Below are 27,669 nucleotides of genomic sequence, written 5' to 3'. Positions count from 1 at the left end.
TCCTGGACAGTCAAAAGAAGTACAGGTGGCATCCCAGGTCCCGTAAACCCCACAATTATCCACAAGAAAGAAACGGCATCAGGAAATCGGAAGTCCTTTATTTATTTGAACAGAGAAAAGCTACCCTACTGTAATTTAGCCACTGCTCTGTTTAGCTGTCAGCCTTTTGTCTCTCTCTTCCGCGATGGTAAGTCGAATGCCCTTTCCCCTGGGCAGAGAAATCCAAGGTTTACTACCCTGCAACAGAGAAAGGAATAAAATGAAGAAGGCCGAGAGGGAGCCAAACCAAACCAGCAAAAGCAAGACAAATCAAAAATACCTCTCCTTGTTTAAGTAACACACAGCTCATGGAACGCCAGCAAACAAGCATTTTCTTTACACGTATGTTGTCTGTCAAAGTTATCTGCCTCTCACAGCCTCACCCCTAAGAGACGAATCAACAGGCAGAATTCCTCACTCTGCCAGACTGGTGACTAACGCTGGTCTTCCAGCTCCCATTCTGTGTGAAGGAACCAGCCAACAAGTGTTTTCTGAGCACCTTCTTTATGAGAGACACTGAAGGTGTGACAACATTCAAGGCCACGAACTTCAGGAACTTACAAATTACAAGTGAAGAAAGCGGGCTCCCTGTCATCAGCTTCACCGGGCTTTCACTCACTTGTTCACTCGCCCCCCACCGCCCCGATCCTGAACCTTCAACTGAAGATGTAAACTGAGGTCAAGAAGAGAGAAATGGTCTGCTCATAAGAGTTGGCAAGCGGCAGAGCCAAGCAGCAGCTGTTATGCTATCTCCCTCACACCTCGGTAAAACGATGTCCCATGTTGTTCCAGTAAAAGGTGCCGCTCCCAAGCTTTTGCTTTTACCCCTCACCCCAGGCTCAAATCACATACCAGGGCTGTTAACACTTCAGAGGAGGGAGAGATTGCTCAGACTGAGCTATGGGGGACAGCTCCCACTGCTGAGCGCCAGGACCAGAGTTTCAGTTCTAGGCCACACTTAGGGTAACTAACTCTCACAGAAAAGGCCTCAAAAGGCATTAAAGCAAGTTCATTTTGAGGGGGGAAGGAAACTGGCAAGCAGTGCGTTTTGCAAATGTCCTCAACCTGCGTTACCACCAACAGTCTCCGCATCAAGTCTCTAAGGCTCAGTGGTAGAAAAATCCCATCGACTCCATTTTCACTCAGGAGATACGAGGGAGGATTTGGGCCCCTATCCTATGGCTCAGCTCAAGCCAGCACACATTAAGTGGTGTGGCCACTGGACGTTGCAAGGCTGAGTTTAACTTTGCTGCATGGTACTGCTGGCTCCTCACACAGACCACTGAGACTGTGCACCACAAGAAGCTGACAAGATTCTAGGTCTAACTTTCCTTCTGGTCTGTGGCTCTAGAGAGGCACCTTACTGTATGTACCCTGCACACTTGAACCTGCGGAAGGAAAAAAACACAACACAACACAAAAGCACTGTCTTTCCACTTTTAGGGTGGTTATTGTTAGAAAGGAGTGAAGAGATTATAGGTCTTACTTTGCCAATGACAAAAATGTTGGAAAGCCTAGTGGCAAAGCTGTTGCCATTGACATCCTTCACGTGCACGACATCAAAAGAACCAGGATGTCTTTCTCTGTTGGTGATCACACCGACACGGCCAAGATTGGCTCCACCGATCACCATACATACATTGCCTAGAGAAGAAAGAAGCCAAAACTGAGGTGGGTCATTTAAAAACAAGACGGAAGGTATGTCCTTATGCCAAGTTAAGAGAGAGGAGTTAAGCAGCAAAATAAAATTAGACGGTGGGGCAACATTCCAAAACATCTCAATTTCACGGATGCAACAGACTACAGCTTTCAAGGACTCTTGTAAGCCAAGGTCACTTATGAATTAGACAGCAACCAACATTTTAAAGGAAGCCCCTCTAGACGTTTGAAGCTACAAACCTTCCCTGCATTCTCTGTCCAACAGCAACTCTTTGAAGAGTGAATAAATAATCATTTTGAAGCGGACTAGGGGTGAAGTGGGGGGGAAGGGGAAGGAAGGGTAGGAGGCAAAAGGGGGAAGAAAGAGAATTCCCATCAAGAGACTGAAATGCCCTTAACTGGGCTGCTGGTTGATACAATCTTACATACACTGGTTTCCCATCTTCTAGGTATAATGACTACGTAGGAAGCCAAAGAATCACCCCACAAACACGGAGAACGTTGCTGTCAGTTGCCGTCGAGCTGGCTCTGACTCATGGTGATGTCAGGTATAACAGCACAAAACGTTGCCCGGTCCTCACGGAGGCCACTGTCGTGCCAACGGTGTAATCCGTCTCACGGAGGGTTTCCCTTGTCTTCCAGGGAAAACACGACCTCTGACTTGACCAAACATGATGTTGTTTTCAAGCAACTCATCTTTCCTAATGACGTGTCCAAAGTAAGTCTCTCCACCCTCCCCTCTGAGGGGTGTTCCGGTTGCGTTTCTTCTAAAAACGAGTTATTCATTCTTCTGGCACTCCACGATATTTTCAATATTCTTTTCTTAAAATTTATTTTCATATTGTTGTTGAGAATACACACAACAAAACATACACCAATCCAGCAGTTTCTACATGTACAATTCAGTGACAGTGATCACATCCTTCAAGTTGTGCAAACATTCTCACCCTCCTTCTCTTGCATTGTTCCTCCCCCATTAACACAAACTCACTGCCCTGTAAGATTTCCTTTCTAATCTTAACGAGTTGCTGTTGTCAATTTGATCCCACGTAGACAGTTCTTTAAACAGCATAGTACTCGAGGCAGACATTTTTTACTAGGTAAGCTAAAATCCTGTTTGGTTTTAAGAAGACTTTAGGGGATATTTTTGGTTCAAGGTTTAAGGGTTACCTCAGGGCAACAGTTTCAGGGGTTCATCCAACCTCCATGGCTCCAGGAAGTCTGGAGTCCATGAGAATTTGAAATTCTCTTCTGCAATTTCCCCTTCTTGATCAGGATTCTTCTACAGATTCTTTGATTAAAATGCTCAGTAACGGTGGTCGGGCACCAGCCAGAGACACATTCAACATTCTTCCGCAACATCGCAACCCAAACATGTTCATTCTTCTGTCTTCCTTTTTCATCATCCAGCTTTGCGTTCTGTGAGGTGATACAATAACATAGCACGAGTGTACTACATAGGACACAGACCACCTTGTCCAGGAGACATTAAGGTTTTATGGACGACACAAGAAAACACGTTTAAGAGAAGCACGTTGTCAAAAAAGATACAGCCACGAGCATGCTTTCGTTAAGCAAAGAGATTAACACCAACATCGCAAAAAGAAAACACACACACCAACCAACCAACCAACCAACCAACCAACCAACCAACACCAACAACCTAAGAGATGCCACAGTAAGTAGAAATTAAGAAATTATAACCCATGGACCAAGGAGGGAGGAGAGAAAGAGAGAAAGAGAGAGAGAGAGAAAGAGTGTATTGAGCAGAACCCAGGTCAGTGTTTTACTCCACCTTCTCCAAAGCCTGACGCAACGATGGGGCGGGAAACTCAATCTGAAGGCTTTACAAAAACGAGGCTTTCAAACAGGGGAGACCGACAGTCTTGAAGATACAACAACAGGGAGCCTGACAGTGCTGAGAAGCAATTACTCAGAATTCACCACGAAAACACAGGAGATGAAAAACAGAGACGTGTGGGTTAAGGGTCAGACTAAAGTAAGAAGGTCTAACACTGGTCTGATCCGAGTCGCAAAGAGAGAAAAGGCTGGAAGGCGGGGACAGAGAGACAGAGACACGTAATAACATCTGAAAACATAACTTCCACCATCCGGATGCAAGACGATCTTCCAATTCCAAGAAGGGTAGGCAAAAGGAAGGGGTCGTGACGACATTCTCAAGTCCTTGGAGTAAAAAAGAAGTTGAGTAACGTTGTGCTTTGATAATTTCAAGAGGTACGCTGTAGTTAGAGGGGAAACAGAAGTTTCCCCTTTTGAGCAAAAGGGGAGGGAGTGCTGGGGTGTCCAAAAGGAGCTATACGTTATTAAATTACATGTTAAGGGAAAAAGTGTCACTAGAAATAAAGAGTCACTTCAGAGTTTTAGAAGGGTACATTTTCAGGGTGATACTGCATTTTAAACGTGTATGCTCTAATAATGGCCCATTTAAGGGCAAAAACCATCAAATGTAATATCAAAATGGCATTCCTTGGGGGAGAATTTCACACACACTGGAACTGACAGAAGAGGCAGACAGAACAAATCGACAGTAAGAATACAAAAGAGTCCAGCAAAACAATACAACTGAAGAAACTGGTCATACACAGAACATTGGCCCAGCGTTTAATCTAGATTCTGTATTTAATTAAATAACATTTAAATGTCTTCACCAAAAAAGTCTCTACCTTGCCAATGGTCCAGTGGGACAAGCATGAGTCACTACCCTGTGGAAGCTAGAAGAGGAACAGGCTGAAGGGTAACTAAGGGTCTGTGCGGGAGGATTTATGTGTCTGTGTGCAGCTATGGACGTGTTCTTTTATGCCCCCTCATGGGTGCGGGCCTGCCCATTTGAGCTCAGCTCTGAAAAAAAACAGAACAAGAAATCTGGTTGATGAAAACACTGCTGGCCATGCAACCAGGGGGCCACAAAAGCTTCCCGGTATCACAAAGCTGATTACTGGGAAAGAAAATCCAGAAAATTTGGCCTGGACGCGAGCGTGGCAGCTCAGGATTTTAAGAGTTCACCTTCTCAGATCATATACACCTTCATATTACATTTTATTGGCTTCTGAGCCAATTTCATCAGGCAAGTATTCTAAAGGTAAAATTGAAGAAAACAAGTAAAGGAACAAAACTACACACTGCATGCAAAGAGAAACAGGTCTACTCACGGACCTTACCTAGAGAGGCCTTGATCTTTGCCCTCTGATCCCTAAGCCCTTCCTGCCTGATTCAGAGTGTCCTTGTTTACTGGAACAAACCAGACAGTCTCACCACGTGATTTACGGTGGAGGCTCTGGCCTGTGTGGCATCAGCTGCGGAAGGGCTGGAGGCTAAAGGCCAGCCATGCGGGGTGGTCAACCGTATCTATGCTGACTGAACTCCAGTGAACACTCTGGACACCAAGGCTTTAATACTGGCAATGCTTGGTGCCTGTGTACTGTCACACATTGTCACCGAGAGATGTTAGCACTGTCCACAACGCCCCTGGGAGAGGACAACTGAAAGCTCAGGCTTGGAACTCTCCTGGACACCACCCTATGTGCCTCTTTCCCTGGTTGACTTAATACCTATTCTTTCACTGTAATAAACCGTACCAGGAGTTCTATGAGTCTTTCTAAAGAATCGTCAAACCTGAGGGTGCTCGTGGGGGCCACCCCCAACTCTGAAACTGGTAACATACCAGCTTAATAATACCAGGGATGTAATTCAAGAAATTCAAGAAACTTTAATCTTTACTCAGTGGGTCTCTTTTTACTACGGAATACTGGCTTTGTAATTCTGAGATTATTTTAGGATTAAAAACCAAAACAAAAGACCAAACCCATCGCTGTCAAGTCGATTCTGACTCGTGGCGACCCCAATTGTGTTTCAGAGTAGAAACGTGCCCCGCAGGGTTTTCCACGGCTGTGATCTTACAGAAGTAGATTGTCAGGCCTTTCTTCTTTCTGCGGCACTGCTGGATGGATTCAAACTGCCAACCTTCTGGTTAGCAGCTGTGCGCAAATGGTTTGCAACACCCAGGGAAAAGTAAATGGTAAATTAATAAATAACAACCTTTTCAATGTAAGAGAAAAAGATACCTACCCCTCCCTCCCCCCATTTAAGTCTGTCAACGTTTAATTTTAATTGGAAGAAGCAAGTGTGAGCTCAATTTAAACAAATTATTTCCAATGGCATGCAAAACTTGAGAGAATGGTTATGGACCCACCACCACCAAGTCTGCTCCTTTTTTGACCAGAGTCCTTCACACATGGTACTGTGTACAGCCACTGGGAGGCACATGCTGCCTAGTTATCTTTTGCCATCATACTGAAATCAGCAACAGGTTTAGGTGTCAGAAGCATGACCCCATCCAGTTCAATATCTCCTCTCAATGTCCTCTCTTAATGGGAAGATATTTAAATGTTGACAGCTATGAATCTTGTCTAAGGTTCCCAGGTCACGAGGAACACCAAGAACACAGGTGGTGCAAAGTCCTTCTCATGAAACAATCGGACCAACCCAGCAATGTGGCATTCAGTCTATCAACCAGCCTCAATAAAAATGAACAAAGAAAGCAATGCCACCGAAGATCCCACAACAAACAGAAAGGGAACTCTTAAAGAGATATCCAGAGACATTACACCAAACTGCAGCATGTGAAAGAACGTGCCTGGTGGCGGTGCAGTGGTTAAGCTCCCGTCTGCTATCCGAAAGGCTGGTTGGGGCATGTGCAATCTGCATTCGTCAAGATTACACACTTGGAAACCCTGTGGGGCAGTTCTACCCCGTCCTATAGGGGTGCTATGACTCAGAATCGGCTCGACGGCAACAGGTTTAGTTCTTTGGTTTCCAGCACACTGAGAACTCTGGCTGATTGCTGGATCAGGGGAGCAGACCAAGACACATACACCCCACAGGACCAAGAGAGACAGAAATGGCAATAAACAAAGTTAACAGTGGTTGAATGTAGGCAGAAAATAAATTGCCACTGCTTGCTGCCACAGTCCTATTCTTTCAGCTTTTCCGTATTCGGGGAAATCTCTGTTAGAATAAGTCAGAGTGAGTATTTTACTCCCTTGGCACACTACCAGCAAACATTGTGTGTGAACCCCTGTCACGGAAGTCTGAGGGGTGAGAGGAGGACAAACAAATCCACAGACAAACCTTTTAATCACACTCCGGGCACCACGTTCCCCCCTCTGATGACAAACTGCAGAAACAAGACGCTCATATTAGCTCATGGTTCACTCAAAGAGACCGGGCTGATACCATGCTGCCCGAAGGGAGATCACACCACTAGCCAGTGCCGAGAACCCTGTAAACCCAAGAGACCATCTGGCAACTGCCTGTCTTATTGTCGTTGTTGGCTGCCATCAAGGCGGCCCCCGACTCCTGATGACTCGGTGCACAACGGAATCGGACTGTCGTCAATCATAGGGTTATCACTGGCTGGTCGCCACGGCTTTCTCCCCCGTCTGTCTCAGTCTAGAAGCTCTGCTGGAACCTGTTCAGCATCTCAGCAATATAAAGTCTCCACTAACGGACACATGGTGGCTGTGCACGAGATGCACTGGCTGGCAACTGAACCTGAGTCTCTGGTGTGGAAGGCAAGAATTCCACCACGGAATCAGTACCACCTCCACCTCCTACTTCCCTCTTGTCTTATCAGAGAGCGCCAGATGTGTGGACTGGGATGAGAATGGGACTCGATGAGGACAACTCGGCCTGAAGCAATAGGTATTCCTCTCTCTCATTTTCACATTTCAGTTCTCTCTAATGAAGAGGAAGGACCAGATAAAACAGAAGCAAGCAACAGTAAGAAGAGTGGGGGCAGAGGAGGAGAGGAACACCCTGCTCCCCGAGGCCAAAAAACTTACCAGTGTCGAATTTGATGAAGTCGGTTATTTTCCCAGTTCCTAAATCAATCACCACTGTGTCATTCGCCTTGATGAGAGGGTCTGGGTAACGGATGGTTCGAGCATCGTGAGTCACCAGGTGTGGGATCCCCTTTGTACCCACAAGTATCTTCCTCACTTTGCACAGCTTGTACTGTTAACACACAGCACAGATAACCAAGTCAAAACGTAAAAAGGAAGCCAGCCTCAGATATGACGACAAGGGCAGCAAAAGACAAAGCAGAAAAATGGAACCTCGTAACAGTAACTACTACTGTATAACAAAGAACTTTACCAAAAAAGTGAAAAGACAACCTACAGACTGGGAGGAAACTTTCAGGAATCATCTTCCATTGAGGGTCCGCGATCCAACATATGCAAGAGACTCTTACAACTCAACAGCAGCAACAAAAACATACTAAGGGATCCAATCAAAAAACTGCACAGAGGATTGGAACGGATATTTCAGGGACAAGGCTATTCAAAAGGTCAATAAGCACATGAAAAGATGCCCTATGCCCTTAGAGAGGTGCAAATCAAAATGACAAGGAGATACCACCTCAGCCCTATTAAAATGGTAATAATGGAAAACCACAGGTTTTGGTGAGGTGGAGGGACAACAGGAACACTCATCCACTGCTGGTGGGAATGGAAAATGGAAAACGGTTTGGCGCTTCCTCAGAAAGTCGGGACTACAGACCTACCATATGACCCAGCAATCCGAATCCTAAGTTCACACCCGTAAGTAAAGGCAGTAACACAAATCTGTACAACAGTGTTCACTGCGGCACTTTTCACGATACCCAAAAATTGGAAACTACCCAAATGTCCATCAACAGATGAACGGATAAACAAAACGTGGTACATACATACAACGGACTATCACTCAGTCCTACAGAGAAATGAATTCCTGCTGCATGCTACAACACGGAATAACCCTGAAAACACCATACGGAGTGAAGTTAAGTCTGTCGTGAAAGGGCAAATATGGTATGATCTCGATTATGTGAAATAAGCAAATATACAGAAACCAGAGATTATCAGTGGTTACCAGGGGTGGGAGGCAGGGGGAAAGGAGGAGTGTTTGCTTAGTGGGCAGTGACTTTATGTCAATGGTGGCAGAATGACTTGGAATGAAGAATGTCATCAATGTCAACGAATCGTACATGTAGAAGTTGTTGGGATGCATTATGTTTTGTTATGACCGTAATAAAATTAAACAAAACAAAAACGAGGCCAGCGAAAAGGTTCACCTAACCAGTACTTACTATACCACCTATGTGGAGCATTTCCTCAGTCAGGGAGGTTGCCCTTTAGGAACAAAGGATGTTAAACCTGGTTAATCCAACCACCATACTCAACCAGTGATTTAGACTTAGGGAAACTTGGCCAAGAAGGAATATTTGTTTCAGAATCTTTTGGTAACTGCTGGATGGATATTCAGGTGAACCAACCCTTAGGCCCTCTGTCAGGGGTTTAAAGCTTGCTGCTTGGTCCATGTAGGTGGCAGCCACAGATGGACCTGCCTATCATTTGCTTCTCAGATGCATATCATTTCTGGTCGGTAGCTCTTCTCTCATAACTTTGGGAAGCCGGCTCCAAAGAACCCCAGGCAGCACCCTTGAACTCTACCGTTGCTAAGACCGTGATGCGTTTACGGCCAGGTTAGGTAAAACAGCTGCCTGTGCCCAGCTTTCCGTATACAATCCTCTTTCTCTTCCAAGTCAAGTGCCATATCCCATTTATCTACTTCCTGTTCCTCCTAGTTAACATGTAACAAACTCCAGCCAAGCTGAAATAACATCTACCCACGAGAGCTGTTCAAAGTGCTGCACACCGAGCGCTATTTACCCATTCCATACTGTGCACCAGCAGAGATTTTTAGGAGCTACGAATGGCACACTATGCCAACTTGAACAAACGAAATCCATTTGTGTTTAAAAGTACTCACCCTCTGTAACTCAGCTTCCTCACCAAGCGTCATCACCAACTGGCAAAGTGGGTTTTCCTTTCAGCTTTGCTGAGAGAAAAAGCTTAGAAGCAATCTAAAAGTTACTGGAAACGCTGCACTCCTTAAACTGAGTTTAAACTCTGGAGACTTTTGGTTTCAGGTGAATCCAAAAGCAACAAGAGCAAAAGGACAGGGAGCCGGATAACTGGAAAACCTTCTAAAGGTGCACACTAAATGGGTTCCAAGATCTACTCATTCATTGATTTATAAATAACCAGCTTCCACATACCGCCCCCCCCGCCCCGCCCTTTTTCTTTGGGCTCTGCAGACTGAGTGGAGTTTGCCACCTAGCTTCTAGCCCTGCTTCTGATCTGCACAGCAGGTGGGGAAGACTAACGCAAAGTAAACAAAGTACGCAGAGCTTGGGCTCTTCTCTGGCAACGCAGGTAAGGCCTCCGAGGTACGTGATCTTGAGTCATCTATGAAATGGGAACAATTACATCGCATTCCTACACCTAACAGCTGACGAGGAGACAGAATGACACAAACAAACCTAAAGGACCTGGCAAAGCAGCCAGTCAACACCAACTAATATTTCCGCGGCTACCCTGCAAGGCGCTACGCAGAAACAAGCCCCTGTAACAGAACCCAACAACCCAGAAGGCAAGAATGACCACCTGAGTGCTGCACAGGTGAACTCAGATCAATTAAGGCTGCACAGGTGCAGGGGCAAACCGGGGATTCTCAGTCTGGTGTATCTGAGCCCATTCACCTATGTTAAGGCTTGGCTCCTAGGTCATGAACTGGATGAGGATTCTCCAGGTAAGAGGAGCAGGGCTGCAAGACAGCACTGCCCGCCCCCGCCCCTCCAAAAACAAAGCCCTTGTTTGATGCACACATCCAGCCATTCTCTTTTTCAGTGAGTGTTCTGTTCTCCCTCCCGCCCCCAAGATCTCATCCACTACCAGCCACCTTCAAAATACAAAGTCATGATTATTTCTGACTTTCCTGGGTACCGAGTTCAGCACAGAAATGAAAGGTGCCTAAGTCCCTGGTCAAGGCTACCTACTAGACCAGGCAAGTGAAGAGCTTAAGGAGAACAGAGGTCCTGTGCAAACGTAACTGGTCGTTCAGTGGCAGAATCCTCGCCTCCCACAAGGGAGAGCCAGGTTTGAGTCCAGCCAGTGCACCTCAGGCGCCATCACTACCCGCCTGTCGGTGGAGGCTCACACGCTGCTGTGATGCTGAACAGGTTTCTAAGGAGCTTCCAGGCTAAGACAGACTAGGAAGAAAGGCCTGTGGATCACAATGGTCGTCACGGGTTCAGTTGTGTCCCCCCAGATAGCTGTCAATTTACCTGGGGCATGATTCTCAGTACTGTGTGACTGTCCACCTTTTTACGTGATTTTCCTGTATGCCGTAAATCCTATCAGTGTGATGTAATAAAATGCATTTAGTGGCCGTTATATCGATGGGATCTACAAGATTAGATAATGTTTTAAGCCCATCTCTTTCAGATATGAGAGAAGCGAGCAGAGACAGGGGGATCTCATAGCACCAAGAAAGCAGTACTGGGAGCAGAGTCCGTCCTTTGGACCTGAGGTTCCTGCGCTGACATGCTCTCAGACCAAGGGAAAGACTGATGACGAGGACCTTCCTCCAGAGCCGACAGAGGCAGAAAGGCTTCCCCTGGTGCCAGTGCCCTGAATCCGGACTTCTAGCCTACTAGACCGTCAGAGAATAAACTTCTTTTTGTTAAAACCATCCACTTGTGGTACTTCTGTTAGAGCAGCACAAGATGACTAAGACAACAGTCCAATCTGCAACCAATCACAGGAATGGAGCAGGACCGGGCAGCGTTTCCTTGTGTTGTCCACGGGTGGTCGCCACGCGCCAGGGGCTGACTCCAAAGCAGCTAATAACCAGGAACGCAAATATAAAGAATGAAGGAACGCCCAGACACTCTGCAAGCTTGCCAAGAAAACACTTCAGCGAGAAGCACATCAAGGGAAAGTTAGAGTAAGTGCTTTTCTTTCAAAAGGAAATCCCTACCGTTCTTTTGCCCTGCCCACCAGCACATACTCGCCTCCAAATCAACAACTTCAGGAGTGCCCCTGGGTCCAGACTTTTCCTAGGTGGTAAAGGGCAAAACATCAGAAGCATGCATCTGTGCATCTGCCTGCACAAAGCCACAAGGGAGCAGAACGCTTGTTCTACAGGCTGCCACGGTGAGGCATGGAAGAGAAGTCCTTTGAGACTTCGGGGGCCTGTGAGATGAGTCTAGATGGGACTCGGAGAGGGTGTGGGATGGGAGCAGGAAGGGAGTAGAGCAGACAGAAGATAAACACAGGATTACAGAAACGGTCTTGCCTCCCGGCAGAAGGTGCCGAGCAGAGGGTGTGTGTACGTGTAACGATGGTGTTGAGGGTGCTGTCATTAAGCTAACAAATGACACTTGGGGACATTTCTTTAAACCAGATTTGCAAATCCTAGCAAGGGAAGAAAGACCCGATACGCAGCCAATTTCACTACATGGGGCTTGCAACAAAATATCCCAGGTGTGGTGCCATGGAAGATAAGATACTGAAGCCTGCTGAGGTAGAGGAGAACACAGACACATTCGCGTGTTGATGATGAGTGATCCAAGGTCATCAAAGCCCACCCTTCTCTTTGCACCCTACCCAGAAATGAACAACTACCAAAATACAGCCTATAAGCCACCAGAGCAGAGAGCCAAGTCTAGAGGAGACTTAGGGCCACAGAGCCACAGAGCTGCTGAGAAATACACGGGCACGGACAAAGAAACTGTTTTCCACACTCCAGGTGGCTCAGGGACCACGCCACTGGGAACACGGGACCACTTGGCCTAGACTCAGCAAACAGTTGGTCCAGACTGGAAAACAATCTGTCCACCTCCCTCTTCCACACCCACAGAGAACAGCAGCTTACGCCTTACTTTTTAGGCAATGTTATCCAACTGCCAACAAACCTCTGGCTATGTAAAATTAAAATGGCAGCCACCACCTCCTCATGTGCACCTAGCCTTTCTTCTCTTTCTCTTCCTTTTTCCATTCCCTATCGACCACAGTCCCTACAGGGGTGCTTCCATACATCAACCACTTACTGACGCAGCACTGTTTAGAAAAACGAAGCGCTGCTAGTGGGTACTCTGAATCCCTTGAGTTCTCCTAAATGCTAAATTTAAGAAATCCAATTTTCCTGGGTGGCCAGAAGGGAGAACTCTGAAATCCCAGGCTCTAGGTCTAAAACGCCTCTTTTAATACTTGCCGTTCAGTCGATTCTGACTTGGGGTACCCCACGTGTACCAAGTGGAACTGCGATCCACAGGGTTTTCACGGCTGTGATTTTTCAAACGCAGATCGCCAACACCTTTCTTCCGATGTGCCTCTGGGTGGGTTTGAATCGCCAGCCTGTCAGCTGGTACACCAGTGCTTAACCGTCTGCAACACCCAGCGACTCCTAAAACGGCTCCACACCAAGTGATTACTGAGATCCCTCTTACGATCACTGCCCTGTTCCGAGCAGAATCTGGCCCTCTCTACCTCTGCCCCTCCAGCTTCCTGATGCAGTGTCTTTTGCCCACTGAATGCATTCTATCACCCAGCCATCTTGCACATCTCTAGGGTGTGAGGTCTTCTTAATCCTACTCTGGTTAGGTCTAAAAAGCCTACGGTCTAAGCTAATCCAGCACTCTTTCCACCACCAGCTCATCGGCTCCGAAATGTGCCAGGCTAGATGGGACCAGGGAGCCCTGCTGGTGCACTGGTTAAGAGCACAGCTGCTAACAGAAAGTCAGCAGTTCGAACCCACCAGCCACTCTTTGGAAACCCTATGGGGCAGTTCTACTCTGTCCTGTAGGGTCACTATATGAGTCGGAATAGACTTGATGGCAACGGGTTTTTGGTTTAGACTGGCCCAAAGAGCCTGATGGCACATGGGGTAAGCGCTTGGCTGCTCACTGAAAGGTCGGTGGTTTAAACCCAGCAGCGGCCCCATGGGAGAAAAGACCTGGTGGTCTGCTCCCGTAAATATCACAGCCTTGGAAACCCTAGGGGGGCACTTCTACTCTGTCCTACAGAGTTGCTGTGAGTCAGAATCAACACACCAACGGTGACAACAGGCACAGGTGTCCCTGGTTGGCACAAACAGTTGAGCCCTGGAGTACCAGACGAAAGGCTGGCGGTCCAAACCCAGCCAGAAGCATCTCAAAGACAAGGCCTGGGGATCTGATTCCGCAAGGTCACAGCCTTGAAAACCCTCCGGAGCGGTTCTACTCTGCCCACGTGGAGTCACCACGAGCCAGAATCCACTCAATGCAATTTGCAACAGACAGGCCCAACCAGACTCTGCTGCCTGGTACACCTCCACTCTTTCAGTAAGCCATCTTCAAAACGTGCTCTCTCAGCTGAGCTGAGAACAATGGTAACAGAGTCTTATTAACTAACAGGTATTGCTGAGGGTCAGGAGAGGGGAGACAGCAACCAATCACGCAAACAAACAAAACCCTTGTTCAGTCTTGCCCTGTTGGGGCAGGCCTGAAGAGTCACCTCTGCGCAAGAGTGAACTGCCTCTTGCCCACTCTGCAAGTGTGGGTAATCCTGCACCCTCTGCAAATCCTCTCAGCAGCCAACCATTTCCGAAATAATACCCTCTCTTTGTTTCTCCAACGCAGCACCAACCTTGAAGCCTTGGGCAAAGGGTCATTTACTTTTTAACTGCCTAAGTCACTATCATTCACTATACATGAAACCCCCTGTGGAAAAGGTACCGCCCACCGCCCCTCTCTCTGAAGTTGCCTCCCTCCATCCTGTGAGAAGGCCTGCTCTGGAACCACGAGCCCACGTCCCACAACACATCTTGGTCCTTGAAACATCCACGGATGTTTGGCTGTGAAACAGAGAAGACACTCAGGAACTACCCCTCAAATCACTGCAACACTGTTACCCTCCTAGGTACTGACAATAGTCCTGGATCTAACCTGTGGCGGGAAGCGATGGAGCTGGGCTGCAACGCTTTGAAGGCCAAGCCCAAGGCAGGCAAAACTTTTAACCGGGTACCTTTATTTCCAAGTTTAGAAATTTGGCTCCTGCAAAAGCCAACCTCATGCCTCATACTAACCTCTTACGACTTTACTTCCCCACTAAACCCTACCGCTCAGAATTGAGACCTCAACAGCTCAGAATTGAGATGTTGGATTACGAAAGCACCAACTTGCCGGGGACCTACTGCTGCATTAAGTGCAAGGCTGGCTTTCCCACTGGGGGCAATCTGCCAGGTAGCTAAACCTCCTACTGCGTGGGTAACCTCGACATCTACAGAAAACCAAGTCTTCTTTGGGTTGGCCCTCGTTTTTAGAATGGGATCCCCTGTCCCTCCCTTTCTCCGTCTCCCCTCCCTCTGCACACACGCCCAGTGACTCTAGAACCCTCTTGGTCACCAACTACATCACTACCAAAGGCACAGCAACCAGTTAACAGATCGGTCCCAGCTCAATCCTGAGTTCTTAGAACGCAGCAGCTCAGTCTCTGCATTTGGGGGCGAGGTTCCAGACCAGGGATTAGGGCTTGGATTAGGTCCCACAGCTGGGCAGGATTCAGGTCATGAATGATCAAAGGTATAATGGATGAAAAGAAAACTACGTGAGCCGGAGGAGAACCCCAAACTTACCTGCTTATAAAGTGTCTGGGACAAACAGAGAGGAGTGGGGGCGGAGCACCCTGGTCTAGGCATAAGCTAGGCACGCTTAAGCGAAAGTCCTAGACAGTTGAGAAGCTTCCAGGACCTGCTCCATTTCTCATCAATCACAGGAATACCAAATTTAGAGAAAAAGAGACCTTGCCCTTGCTCTCCAGTATCATCCTGCTAACAGAAAGCCTCAACTCTTCTGGCTGTCAGCTCAGAAATCCTGACAGCGATCATGGGTGACTTGTGATCATGTCACCACCGGGATCCAACACGCCTGCCACAATCCACAAGGCCTGTGGCTTTTTATCCACCTCAGTCACTATCCCCGCCAATCCCCCTGCCACTGCCCAAGTTCAGGTCCCCAACCTCTCTGTCCCATCCCGCTGCCTACGGCCTCTTCAACGGGTCACTCAGTCACCCTTTCTTCCTGTCCCCTTAATATGATCCAAATTCGCACCACCACAATGATCCTCCTAACACGTAAATCCAGCAAGGTAACATCTAAAGCCTTTCCTAACGCCTGTGGAACTTAAGGGAGACAGATAAGTGAGTGAGGATATCAAAAAGTATCAAACCAGGAACAGGGCTAGGCAACCAAGCCCTGACCAGCGTCCCTTCATTACCACTCTTGAACACCTGGCCAATGGGGGACATGCCCCAAATACCACCCACTCTAGTCACCCCCCCTTTTTTTTCTTGGAGGGGGAGAAATGCCACCTTTCCTACATTGAATCTTCCACTGTTTACGAGCAGTCATCCACAAACCATTTAGTTACATGCTCTTTGTAATTCCCTTGCATTCTTTAGTCAGCGTTTCGTACTTCTCAGCACACAGAAGTTGCACTGCCCAGACCCCATTGTTCATAAACCCTACGCAATACGGAATCTCCGTCTCTACGTACGCCCCCATCACCGATCACAAACTATCCAATGTCAACGAGGATTCTGTATGAAAAGGCTCCCTGCTACGCCCCTGCCTCCCTTAAGGCCTCCAAATTCTCCATGCGCTACAGTCCCTGTGCCCTTTAACCCCTGGCTCAAGCCAAGCTGGGTGGGTTAACGCAGTCACAGGGAATGCTCCCCAGCCCTCTGCCCAAAGTAGCAGCCCATGAACCTTGAAACAAGGTCAACCAACAACTCCCCAAATCTCTCAGCTATGGCACAGGCTTCAGTCTCAAATTCACGGTGGCCATTTGGCCCTTCTGCTGCTACAGTATTCTGCCAGTAATAACAAACTTTTAAACGGTGGTTGGCCGACGAGCAGGGCCAGTGGGTAAACACAACATTCCGTGTATGTCCTTCTCCACATCTCTCCTTGAGAAATTCACAGGGACTACCAATCTGCTATGCCTCCGAAAACAGGATCCATCGGCCTGGACAACTGAAGACTGCACAGGATTCGAGGTCCTACCACTGGAGCCACCCACAAATTCAGAATGGATCTTGTGTCAAGTGCTGCTGCTCCCCTCTACCCCAACAACCACACAACAAACAATCAAGTGATTATCCAGCTGCAAAAATACTGTAAACTCCCATAGGGATACCAGTATTTCCCTCCCCACGCCCAGAAAAAGGGGGTGCAGGGGGACTTTGAGCAAGGCACGCAAGTAAAATAAACAAATTCTCACTGAATATATTAAAATTCGCCGACAGATCTTATTTAGATGGCATCTGGTCAGCAAAGGTGATGGGGGTATGCATGAAATAAAAAGGGGTATGTTACCCCAAGACCTTAAGTTCAGGGAAAAGAGGCATGATGACTCAGGGGTGATCCTGGTTCCCCTACAGGTGTTTTCTACGTGGGAGGGTGGGAGGGAGGGAGGAAAGGAGCTTCCTGTGTGAAATAAAACTCCCTTTCCCTTTCCTCAAGAGGCACCGACTCAGGTGTTAAGTTTACCTGATCCTTTAAAAATCCAGCAGTAAAGGATATTATCACCAGTTACAGAAAAAACAAAGGCTCAGGAGAGGCTACATAGTTTTTCTAAGGTTCCATGGTTAATAAACAGGCCCTCATGATTCCAAGACCACAGACCTTTGCCACAGAGAAATATCCTGTCCCTTGGAGAACAAGTTACTGAACTAGCACTCTGGCCCTAAAAAGCCCTATGTAAAAATTCACTATCTTACACCAGTTTTGGAGACCACGCCCCTGGATCAACCAACCTGACCAACAAGGGGAACAAGGAAATCTGACCCTGGAGCACATAGACAGTAAGCAGCCTTAGAATCTGGCCTGAACTCCCTCTGGCAACCTTAATCATAGACTCCAGTCTGGAAAATGACCAAGTCCACTTAATTTGACACACAGGACTTACCTTTGCCTCTTCAGCTGTGATACGGTGAACGGCAAAACGACCCTTGGTGTCATAGACCAGGCGGAAATGCTCACCTGTCTTCTCAATGCTGATGACATCTGTTCACCAACAGGTATAACGGGTATGATTAGTGTAAAGACCCTTCTGCCTAAGCAGCAGGGCTCAGTGTGACAAGCTGAATGCAAGAAGGGTTTTACTAGCTGGGAGTCCCCAGTACTGGAGCTTTTGAAAGAAAACAGCCGAACTCTGCACCTGACCCAGTAAATGTTGCAAGGGGAAGTGGCTGTTATTCATGGTCGCTCCACCACTTCTCATATTCGTGTACAACGGCCGTTTGAGACCATGCTCTGGGTTAACACACTTCCAGAGCCTGAGGAGGAAGCGGAGGGAGCACACAGGCACCAAGAAACCAAAAGAAGGGGCAACGTGAGCGTTACATATAGTGCTTGCATATAACAAGGTGGCAAGGCTCGTCAGGCTTCACACAGTGCCCTGGCTTCTTTACTCCCTCTCTACCCAGAGTCCTGACTCTAGTTTGGGGTTTTGAGAAGAACAGAGCCGGACCTGTAAATACATAAAGAACGCCCTCTGGCTGACTGGCTGGATTCTGGATGGTCCTACTACTGAAACTGTCAACATGTAAGGAAAGGGTGGACGAAACAGTCAGAATTCCTCAGTATCCTTCTCCACCTCCCACCTCAGCCCATTCTTCCCAGAGGGGTGTGAACTTTCTCTTCCTCCTCCACCAGCCACCATCCCCACCCCAAGCCAAAGCTGATTAAGTCAACACCACACAAACCAGGGAGAGAAAACACAGCTATAATCCTGATCGCGTAACCCCGCCTGCCTTATTTTCCCTCAACCTGTCTCTTCTCCAACATAAAGAGCCCTTCTCCTTACCCATGAATCCAGCTGGGTATGTGATGTCAGTTCGAATCTTGCCGTCGATTCTGATGAAGCGCTGCATACATATTTTCTTTACCTCATCTCCAGTCAACGCATACTTGAGTCTATTCCTGAGGAAGATTATGAGGGGGAGACACTCCCTCAGCTTGTGGGGACCTGTCGATGGACGAGGCGCCTGCAAAAGAAAACAGGGGCAGCCAGCTCCTTGATCACTGGAGATCCACCCCTTCCCCCAGATTCGGCAGGAGACGAGACACGGTTCAGCTTGAACTTAACTTGTTGGGCAGAAGAGGAATACAAGAGGGCAATTAACCAATCAATATGGAGGGGTCCGTTTTGTTTGGAGGGTCCAGAGCCCTCAGCCATGTCAATACTAGGCTTTGTGCCACCCACACATCCCCCCCGCCCCCCGGCCTCCCATCCTCAGGGTCCTGGCAGAAGCCAGCCTCACTGCCCACCTCTCCGTTTTACCATGCCTCAAGCACCGCGGCCGCCTCCCCAGCCCTTTCAAGGTTTCCTTGAACGTACCACCGCATCCCACGCATCTCGGTCATGGCATGCTACACCCACAGCCCTCAGTAAAATATTCCGGTACTCCCTCGTCACTCTGGTCTTCAAAGTTTCCGCACAGGTCCCACCAGCATCCACACAACGTTGCTGGACCACCCCAACCCTCTTCCTGTCTCAACTGCTTGCCACAGGGTATGGCCACTTCGTGCTGCAACTAATCCCACACTCTCACAACCTCTGTGCTATACTGTCCTTTCACAACTGCCTTCCACTCTGTATGAAAACCCTCAGCTACTCAAGGCCTGGGCGTGTACTCCTGCGAACTTTCAAATCTCAGGCATGGGTGCCGGAGACAGGCGTTTCACTCGTGAGAAACAAACTAAGAAAAAAAGAGTTGTTGTCAAGTCAACCCCGACTCAAGGCGCCCCCATGCGCGTTAGAACTGTGCTCCACAGGGTTATCAAGGAGTGATCTTTTTGAGGCGGATCGCCAGGCTTTTCTTCCTAGTCTGTCTTAGTCTGGAAGCTCCGCTAAAACATACTCAGCACCATAGCCACACGGAAGCCTCCACTGACAGACTGGGTGGTGCCTGCATGAGGTGCACTGGCCGGGAATCGAACCCCAGTCTTCCACAGGGAAGGTGAGAATTGTATCACTGAGGCACCACTGCCTCATCCCACAGCCTTTACTAGAAGTTCAGTCAGTAACCCGGGCTGAGCACAAACAGCAGCATTTCAACTGTTAAGTACGCATAGTTAATTATTTATGGTAGCCTGTACTGTTACTGGAAACCCTGGTGGCCTGATGGTTGAGTGCTACCTATGGCTGCTAACCAGACGGTCAGCAGCTCAAACCCACCAGGCGCTCCCTGGAAACTCTACGGGGCAGTTCTACTCGGCCCCACAGAGTCTGTATGAGTCGGAATCGACTCGACAGCAGTGGGTTTGGGTTTTTTTTGGTACCGTTACTAAAACTCTTTTTCTTAAGAGGTGGAACCTCCCTTTGGCTCTGGACCTGCCAGAAGACAGGTACCAAATCCACTGGAAAAGGAGGGACCTCAGAGGGCAACGGAGAGCACCAGACAGCCTTCTGAGCATCCACCAGGCTTGCTTTTATCACCAGAACCCCACGACAAGGCATGCTCGCCTTCTTTTGCGGGTCTTTTTAGGACTGCAGCTCTTCGAGTGCAAACATTAAGAATCTAAGTGGGAGAGTCATTCAAGATGGGCTGCGTAATACGACTTGCAAGTAATATCTTCCCCCATCCTAGCAGCTGGACAGATCCTTTTGGAAATGACTCCCTAAACACCTGCAGTGGCTCACTCTGTTCTTTCCTTGGGATCCTCGTTCAAAAGTTGACTTCTGAAGAGAGGTCTTTGCATTGCACCCTCTTTAAAGCTGCAATCATCCAATTCCCACTCCTGATTCCGCTCCCACTGCTCAAACGTTTCCCCCAATAGCTTTTACCATTTCTGGACCTCCTGTAAGCTTCCCTCTCCTCCCAGCAGGAATGTAAGATTCGACAAGAGAGGGATCCCTCTGGGTTTTCGGGAACCATTCTGTATTGTGACACATCCCCGAGGGCCTAAGGCAGTACCTGTCACATGGCAGGCTCCCAATAAGTAGCTACAAAACGAAATAACACTGTGTGTGGTTCTCAGCGAAATTATGCCTCAGACAGCAGTGCTGAGTGCAGAGGGCACTTGAGAACCACACCCACCGTTTCTGGACAGGACATCAGAACTTAAGGGGCCTGCTGAAACAAAGTTTTTACAAGTTCTGAGTTCAGGCGTTGGAAACGAAAAGGCCCAAAAGAACGCAGTAAACACCGCCCAAGGGAAACAGCAACCGTAGGAGGTAGCTAGCGGGCATTTATGACCAGTGGCTTAAGAAAAAATACTGGAACAGCAGCAACGAAAAAATCATACTCACGAAAACACCCGTTAGCTTGTCGAGCATCCAATGCTTAGGCGCTGTAACCCGCTTCAAGTGTTTCTTGGGGCCCCGAGCCTGGAAAACACACCAACTCTTCGACACAAATTCTACTCCGCTGAGATTAAAACGCATTCTAAGCGACAACCGGTAAGAGCGGCTAATGGGTAATACCCACCTGATTTCGGGGAAAAGAATCGTTCAACCAACTTCTCTCCCCGTTCTGAGAAAGTACTACCTCCTGCCAGGCCCAGCACAACGGAGCCTCCGGCGAACTCACAAACCTTTAGAAACCTCGTGGGACCCCTCAGCGTCCGCCGAGACAGCGTCCTCACTGCCCTCCCAGCAAATCTAAGGCCTCGAGAGCGTCGAAATCAACTAATCCCAGTACCAGGCGGTACTGGGAAGCGTGGACAAGGACAGAGTCAAGTCTCAAGCACCACCGGCCCAGGCGCTAAGCGCCAACCGCAAGCTTGAGAGAAACAAAGCGCGCCAGCTCCCAGCCCGGAGCCACTTCTTTCCGACCTCGGCTCCTGGTCCGGATCGGGCTTCTTGGAGTTGCACAAGAAGCATTCCCTCCCCCTGGCATGGACGCCCGAAAACAGAAAGAGCGGAAAAGGTGGAGCACCGCTTCTTCGGAGGATAGAGACAGATAACCCGGGAGCCGGAAAACAAGCGTCTTACCATGGCGAAACGCTGCGAAGGAGAGGAAGCTCTCCCCTTCCGGTGCAACGTGCTCTGGGGTCCTGAGCCGCAGAACCCGAAGAGCGAGAAGTTGAGTTCCGCACTTTGCCCAGCGCCGCCGGGTCCCTTCCGACTCATAGGCAGTGAAAAGTCCCTTGGTCTTGCTCTCTGGCGGCTGAAAAGCACCGAACTGAAATTACTCTTATATCGGCTTTCGCATACTAATTCACCTGTGGCACTTAAAACGGCGCGTGGCTTTTGGTCCTTCCTCCCTCCCTTCCTTCTGTCTCTTGAGCTCGGTGACCTAGTTCGGGCCCCGAAATATTTAATAAAGGTCAAAAAGGAGCAGGATATGACCTTTATTACTGAATCGACTGAACGAAATAATCGATATGATCCGCTGTAACTCTGACATGTTGTGATTGCGAAGTGACGGCTTAGTTTAAAACTAAATGATTCGTTTGTCCGGAATTAGGTGGTGGTGACCGTGGCGTAACCTTGAGAACACAACTGAAAACCACGGAAAGGAACGCTTTAAGAGGGTGAGTTTTACGGTATGTGAATTGTAGCTCAATTTTTAAAAACCATTTGTTGTCCTGGGTTGGATAGTGAGTGTAAGGCGGTGAATTTTATGGTAGGTGAGTTTATCTCCAAAAAAAAAAAAAAAAAAATCGTTCGTCGTATTCCCACCTCGGAAACTCTACAGCTTCGTCCTCGCGGATTTTGTAGTTTTTCTCTCTGGCTTCTAAGTCCACGCCAGGAACCCGGCCAACCCCGAGGCCACCCCCCACCCCCCCACCCCCCCAACTCCCCCACCCCCCCCTTTTTTTTTTATGCTGTTTCTCCGGCCCCTTTGCTGATTCAGCTCCAGCGCTGAAAGAACTCTGTGAGGGCTACTGACCTTGATAGGATTGGTCACCTCCCTAACGCCCCAGCAGCTTGCACACACGCTCAGTTTTCTACCCTTTTCCTGATGACTTTCCTTTCTTCTTTCTCCTCCACAAGAAAATGCAATCTCCCTTCCCCTACAAATCGAACAGTACAAAATATTGCATTGTTTTCTGAACTGAAACGTTCTTTCTTGACTGGATCATTTGCAGAGCTCGTGTTAGTCAAAGACATACATAGATATGGGGAAATCTGAAAAGTTGGAAAGCGAATTTATGAGGTCCCTGAGGAGAGTGAGTTTAAGAAGACATTTGCCCGGGGAGTGATCACTGACGGAGAACCACTTGACATGTTTCAACAAACGGAAGCAGCGCTGGAAGTGCTCACTTGTCTCTGACAAGAAATATGGAAGACAGCTACCTGGCCAACTGCCCAGAAGAGATTCGATAGTTATGCCTATTCCCGAGACAGGTGACCCAACCGAATACGAAATTATCAAACCGTATCATTAATATCACGCGCAAGCAAAATTTTGCCGAAGAGCATTGAAAAACAGCTGCAGCAGTATAGTGACAGGGAACTGCCAGAAGTTCAGGCTAGATTCAGAAAAGGATGTGGAAGTAGGGTTATCATTGCTGATGTCAGAAGGATCCTAACAGAAAGCGGAGAATGCCAGAAGGATGTTTACCTGTGTTTTATTGATGATGCAAACACATTCGACTGTGTGGATCATAACAAATTATGGATAACATCATGAAGAATGGGAATTCCAGAACACTTAATTATGCTCATGAGGAACCTGTACGTAGATCAACAGGCAGCTGTATGGACAGACCATGGGGATACGGAGTGGTTTAAAATCAGGGAAAGTGTGTGTCAGGGTTCTAAACTTTGACCATACGTGTTCAGTATATGCTGAGCAAGTGATCTGAGAAGATGGACCATATGAAGAAGAACGGGACATCAGGATTGGAGGAAGACTCATTAACAACCTGCGTTATGCAGGTGACAACCATGCTTGGCGAAAGTGAAGAGGACTTGAAGTACTTGCTGATTAAGATCAAAAACCACAGCCTTTAGTATGGATTACACTTCAACATAAAGAAAATAAAAATCCTCACAACTGGACCAATAAGCCACGTCATGACAAAAGAGAAAAGGTTGAAGTTGTCAAGGATTTTGTTGTACTTGGATCCACAATCAACACACATGGAAGCAGCAGTCAAGAAATCAAAAGACGCATTGCATCGGGCAAATCTGCTGCAAAGGACCTCTTTAAGGTGTTGAAAAGCAAAGATGTCGCCTTGAAAATTAAGATGCGCCTGACCCAAGGCATGGTATTTTCAACCGCATCACATGCATGTGAAAGCTGGACAATGAATAAAGAAGGCCAAAAAAGAACTGATTCCTTTCAGTTGTGGTGTTGGCAAAGAATAGTGAATATACCATGGACTGCCAAAAGTATGAACAAATCTGTCTTGGAAGCATCACAACCAGAATGCTCGTTAGAAGCAAGGATGGCGAGACTGCATCTTAACACTTCGGGTATGTTGTCAGGAGAGATCAGTCCCTGGAGAAGGACATCATGCTTGGCAGAGTACAGTGTCAGCGGGAAAGAGGAAGACCCGCGATGAGGTGGCTTGACACGGTGGGTGCAACAGTGGGCTCAAGCATAACAACAATTGTAAGGATGGCACAGGACCGGGAAGTGTTTCGTCCTGTCGTACGTAGGGTTGCTATGAGTCGGAACGAACTTGAGGGCACCTAACAACAACAACCTTGAGTACTATGTGCTTTTAAGAACTCTCCGTGGGGGATCAAACTGACAACAGCAACTCAAAAGATTAGACAGGAACCTTGGGGGACAGCGAGTTTATGTTAATGGGGGAAGAACAACCCAGAAAAGGAAGGTGAGAACGATGGCACAGCTGAAAAGGTGTAACAGTGCCACTGAATTGTACACATAGAAAGTGTTAAATTGGTGTATGGTTTGCTGTGTATATTCTGAACAACAAAATAAATAAAATAAAACACTAGCTGACCAGTAAGGACCACTTACAGAGACCTCCGTGGTCGCACCTGACAAAGCATCCAGACTTTAGAAAACAGCTGAGGAAAGATATTAAGTAAGCAAACAGCAAACTCCAGGGAGGAGGTAGAAGCTGATTTTCAGCATTACCCCACTATAGTATTCAAAGCAACCGGTTGCCAATAACAACAACAAAAATACAATGTATGCAAAGAAACAAAGCGTGGGCCATTCACAGGAAAAGAAAATTAATAGAAATTGTCCATGAGGAAGCCCAGGCAGTGAACTACTAGTCTGATATGTTAAATCAACTGATGTGATTGTCCAGTCTGAGAAGAAGAAGGAGAAAAGAATGAAGAAAAATGGACAGAGCTTAAGAGACCTACAGGACATCATTTTAGTCTCACCATCATTCTTGAAGGACAGTTTTGCTGGATATAATGTTGGTGAAGGTTCTTTTCTTTCAGCACTTTAAATACGTAATTTTACTGCCTACTGGCCTCCGCGGTTTCTGAGAGAAATTGATACTTGATCCTATGGTATTTCTTTGTTCCATGAGCATGCTTCCGGGTTGAAACTGCCAACCATTTGGTAAGCAGCCAGTCCCTTAACCACTGTGCCACAAGGGCCACTTCCAGGCTGGGCAGCACCAGGAAGTTCTAAGGATGATAGATGAGGAGTTGAATATAATGGATCACGTAAACACGTTGTGATTTCTGAGGCTCTGGGATTGATAAGGAGATCCTGGCCCAGGTGAGGTGGTTTCCAAGAGATAGCCAGATAGGACTTAAAGTTGACCTTACCTATGTAAGGCTGGATCCTAGGGGGAAATCCAGCTTTAGGGCCCAAGAGTCTAGACACTAATTGTCATCTTGGAGACTGTGGTCAAGCTCCCTGCCACGTGTCAGGACTGCACCAACTTCCTTCTGTGTCGCTAAGGTATGTGCACACAGCTTGATTTGCCGTGGTGGAGTCTGTCTGGTCTCTTTATCATTTGCTTCTTTCTGCTGTTATGTATTAACGGTGGTCTTGAATGTGCAGTCCTTCCAACGCTATCAACAGAGTAGGGATTATCACCCTCACTTTCTGAAACCAACCTAAAAATGAAGCTCTAAGAATTTAAGTCATTTGCCCTTGTACTCCCAAGTCCACATTCTTGCTTTTGTAAAATATCGCTTTTGAAACAGGCAGAGTCATGGTAATACCGTCCCCAAACTGGGTGCCGAAAGCACAATATTACTTGTGGATGGCTAAGAAAATTAAGCGTTTATTCATTCAAGTTAGAAGGAAACACTTCAATGTTGTATTTGTGGAACCCAGAGCCACAAAAAAAAAAAAAAAAAAAAACAGGTTGGCAGCTCTGAGAATGACCAGGAAAAACATACAGTGCTGTTTATATAAAAGACTCACTGCAGACTCATCCTACCCAAGTCACATTTCCCCTGTCTCTGCCCCTGCCAGAGTTTTCTGCTTACAACCTGCCTCCACCTCTAGGAAAATAAGCAGCAGATCACCACCACCCCCTCCTTCTTAATGTTAGCTGCTGTGGAGTCCGGACGGAATCATGGGCCTCCATACACAGTAGAGTGCCAGCAGCGACACATAGGTGGTGGCTGCCTATGAGATTTTTGACTGAGAATCCAACTGAGGTCTCTCACAGGAAGGCGAGAATTCTACCACCGAACCAACGATGTCCATCTGACCCCCTCCTTAACTTGCTTAAATTGTTTTTTTTTTATATTGAAATTTCTTGGTTCTAATGCCATTATTTGCTTTATCTTACCTCGTACCTAAAACAGTTTCAAAATTAGTTAGGAGTGTTAGTTTAACACTGGGAAACTGCTTACTGAATTTTTAAGATTTCTTGTCCTTACGCCAACTGTCCTGAAACATTTTTTGAGAACCAAAAAGAGCTTTTTAGAGGGGAGGGGAGCACATGGGAAGGGTTATGCCTGTTGAGAATTACCTTACTGGGAATTAGAGATATTTAAAACAATATTTTTTAGTTATTCTTTTAACAGTAGCAATAATCAACACGTTACAACACAGAGAACAATTCTCAATGAAAAACAACTATTTTCCAACACAAATCCAGAGAAGAGTGGCATCGTTTCACATTTCTGAGAAGCTTATCGTTATGCCTTAAACTGCAGCTAACCTCTGGAAGTAGCTTGTCTAGTTTCACGTAATTGTGTCTAGGTGACCAGGTTCACTGAAACACTTGAAACGTATTCTTTCCGAAAACAATTGAAGATTAACAAACATGTCCTCTTTCTAAGACTCCAAAGGGCTTGCAGTCATGGCTCATTGACCTTGTAATTGTCTTAGCAAGATTTCTGTTTTTCCATTCTCCATAATGTTTGAGGACACACTGCTTTCTTGCAAGATTTGTGTATTCCGATCAACCAATTAGAAATTTTTGTTCAGAGCTCCCACTGAAGTCAAATACAGTGAACCGTGGGAGAGCGGGAACTCAACGGGACTGCCTTGCTTTTCTAGGTCTTGCAAGTTTTCCACCTTTCACAGGGTGCAGTCTTACTACTTTTATATCACTCTCATTAGTGGAAAATATTTGAGTTTTCCTTCTCTGACAGATTTCCACCTTACACAAGTTCTGGCTTTTGCAGGTTTTACCGTATAAGTACCCTGAAAATCTTAATAGGAGCACTGATTTACTACTCGGTAATGATGTGCTGTGTAACTTTAAAGATGTCTGTTAAATCCTCATAGCAATCTCTTAATGGTATACCAAGTTGTTTATTTTCAACACTACTGAACATATATTAAAAAAGTAAATGAACAAAGACCCATTGCCACAGAGCTGATTCCGACTCATGGTGACCCCACATGTTACAGAGCAGAACTGAGTTCCATCAGGTTTTCTTGGCTGTAGCCCTCGCAGAAGCGGATGGCCAGGATTTTTTTTTCATGGCAACGCTGCCAGCCTTTCGGTGAGTAGACAAGGGCAAACTGTTTGTACCACCCAGTGCTCAATAGTCATCCACTGAGTAGAGGACTCAACAATGAGAGTTTTTCCAGTTGTGACAACATGTCCTACCTTTTGTGGGGCTACACTACACACATTTTGGCACTGAGTCAAACTATACCTTTCACTTATGGCTAATTGTTTCTAGAACGTAAATTTGCCCCTCCAGTGAACATTAAAAACTC

At 47.2% G+C, this 27,669-nt stretch overlaps 1 protein-coding gene and 1 pseudogene across 3 annotated transcripts; both read right to left on the bottom strand.

The window, feature by feature from the left end:
- Positions 1-27,669, bottom strand: part of LOC135229017 (cullin-4B-like) — a 145,814-nt pseudogene that overhangs the window by 105,891 nt on the left and 12,254 nt on the right.
- LOC135229089 (small ribosomal subunit protein eS4-like) lies at positions 79-21,829 on the bottom strand. Of its 3 annotated transcripts, none has more exons than XM_064278881.1 (7): positions 21,582-21,734; positions 20,898-20,975; positions 18,450-18,630; positions 17,550-17,647; positions 7,560-7,731; positions 1,526-1,683; positions 79-237 (listed from the first exon to the last, which is right to left on the bottom strand). In XM_064278881.1, exons 1-7 carry the CDS (start codon positions 21,717-21,719, stop codon positions 136-138), a joined length of 927 nt encoding a protein of 308 aa, XP_064134951.1. In that variant the 5' UTR covers positions 21,720-21,734; the 3' UTR covers positions 79-135. The 3 variants fall into 3 exon arrangements, with proteins under 3 accessions (XP_064134951.1, XP_064134952.1, XP_064134953.1); XM_064278882.1 differs by lacking the exon at positions 21,582-21,734 and adding an exon at positions 21,076-21,413; XM_064278883.1 differs by lacking the exon at positions 1,526-1,683 and having other exon boundaries at positions 21,582-21,829.

The sequence above is a fragment of the Loxodonta africana genome, chromosome Y (genome assembly GCF_030014295.1).
Source record: "Loxodonta africana isolate mLoxAfr1 chromosome Y, mLoxAfr1.hap2, whole genome shotgun sequence".
Taxonomy (NCBI): domain Eukaryota; kingdom Metazoa; phylum Chordata; class Mammalia; order Proboscidea; family Elephantidae; genus Loxodonta; species Loxodonta africana.
This window is presented reverse-complemented; position numbering and strand designations above follow the sequence as displayed.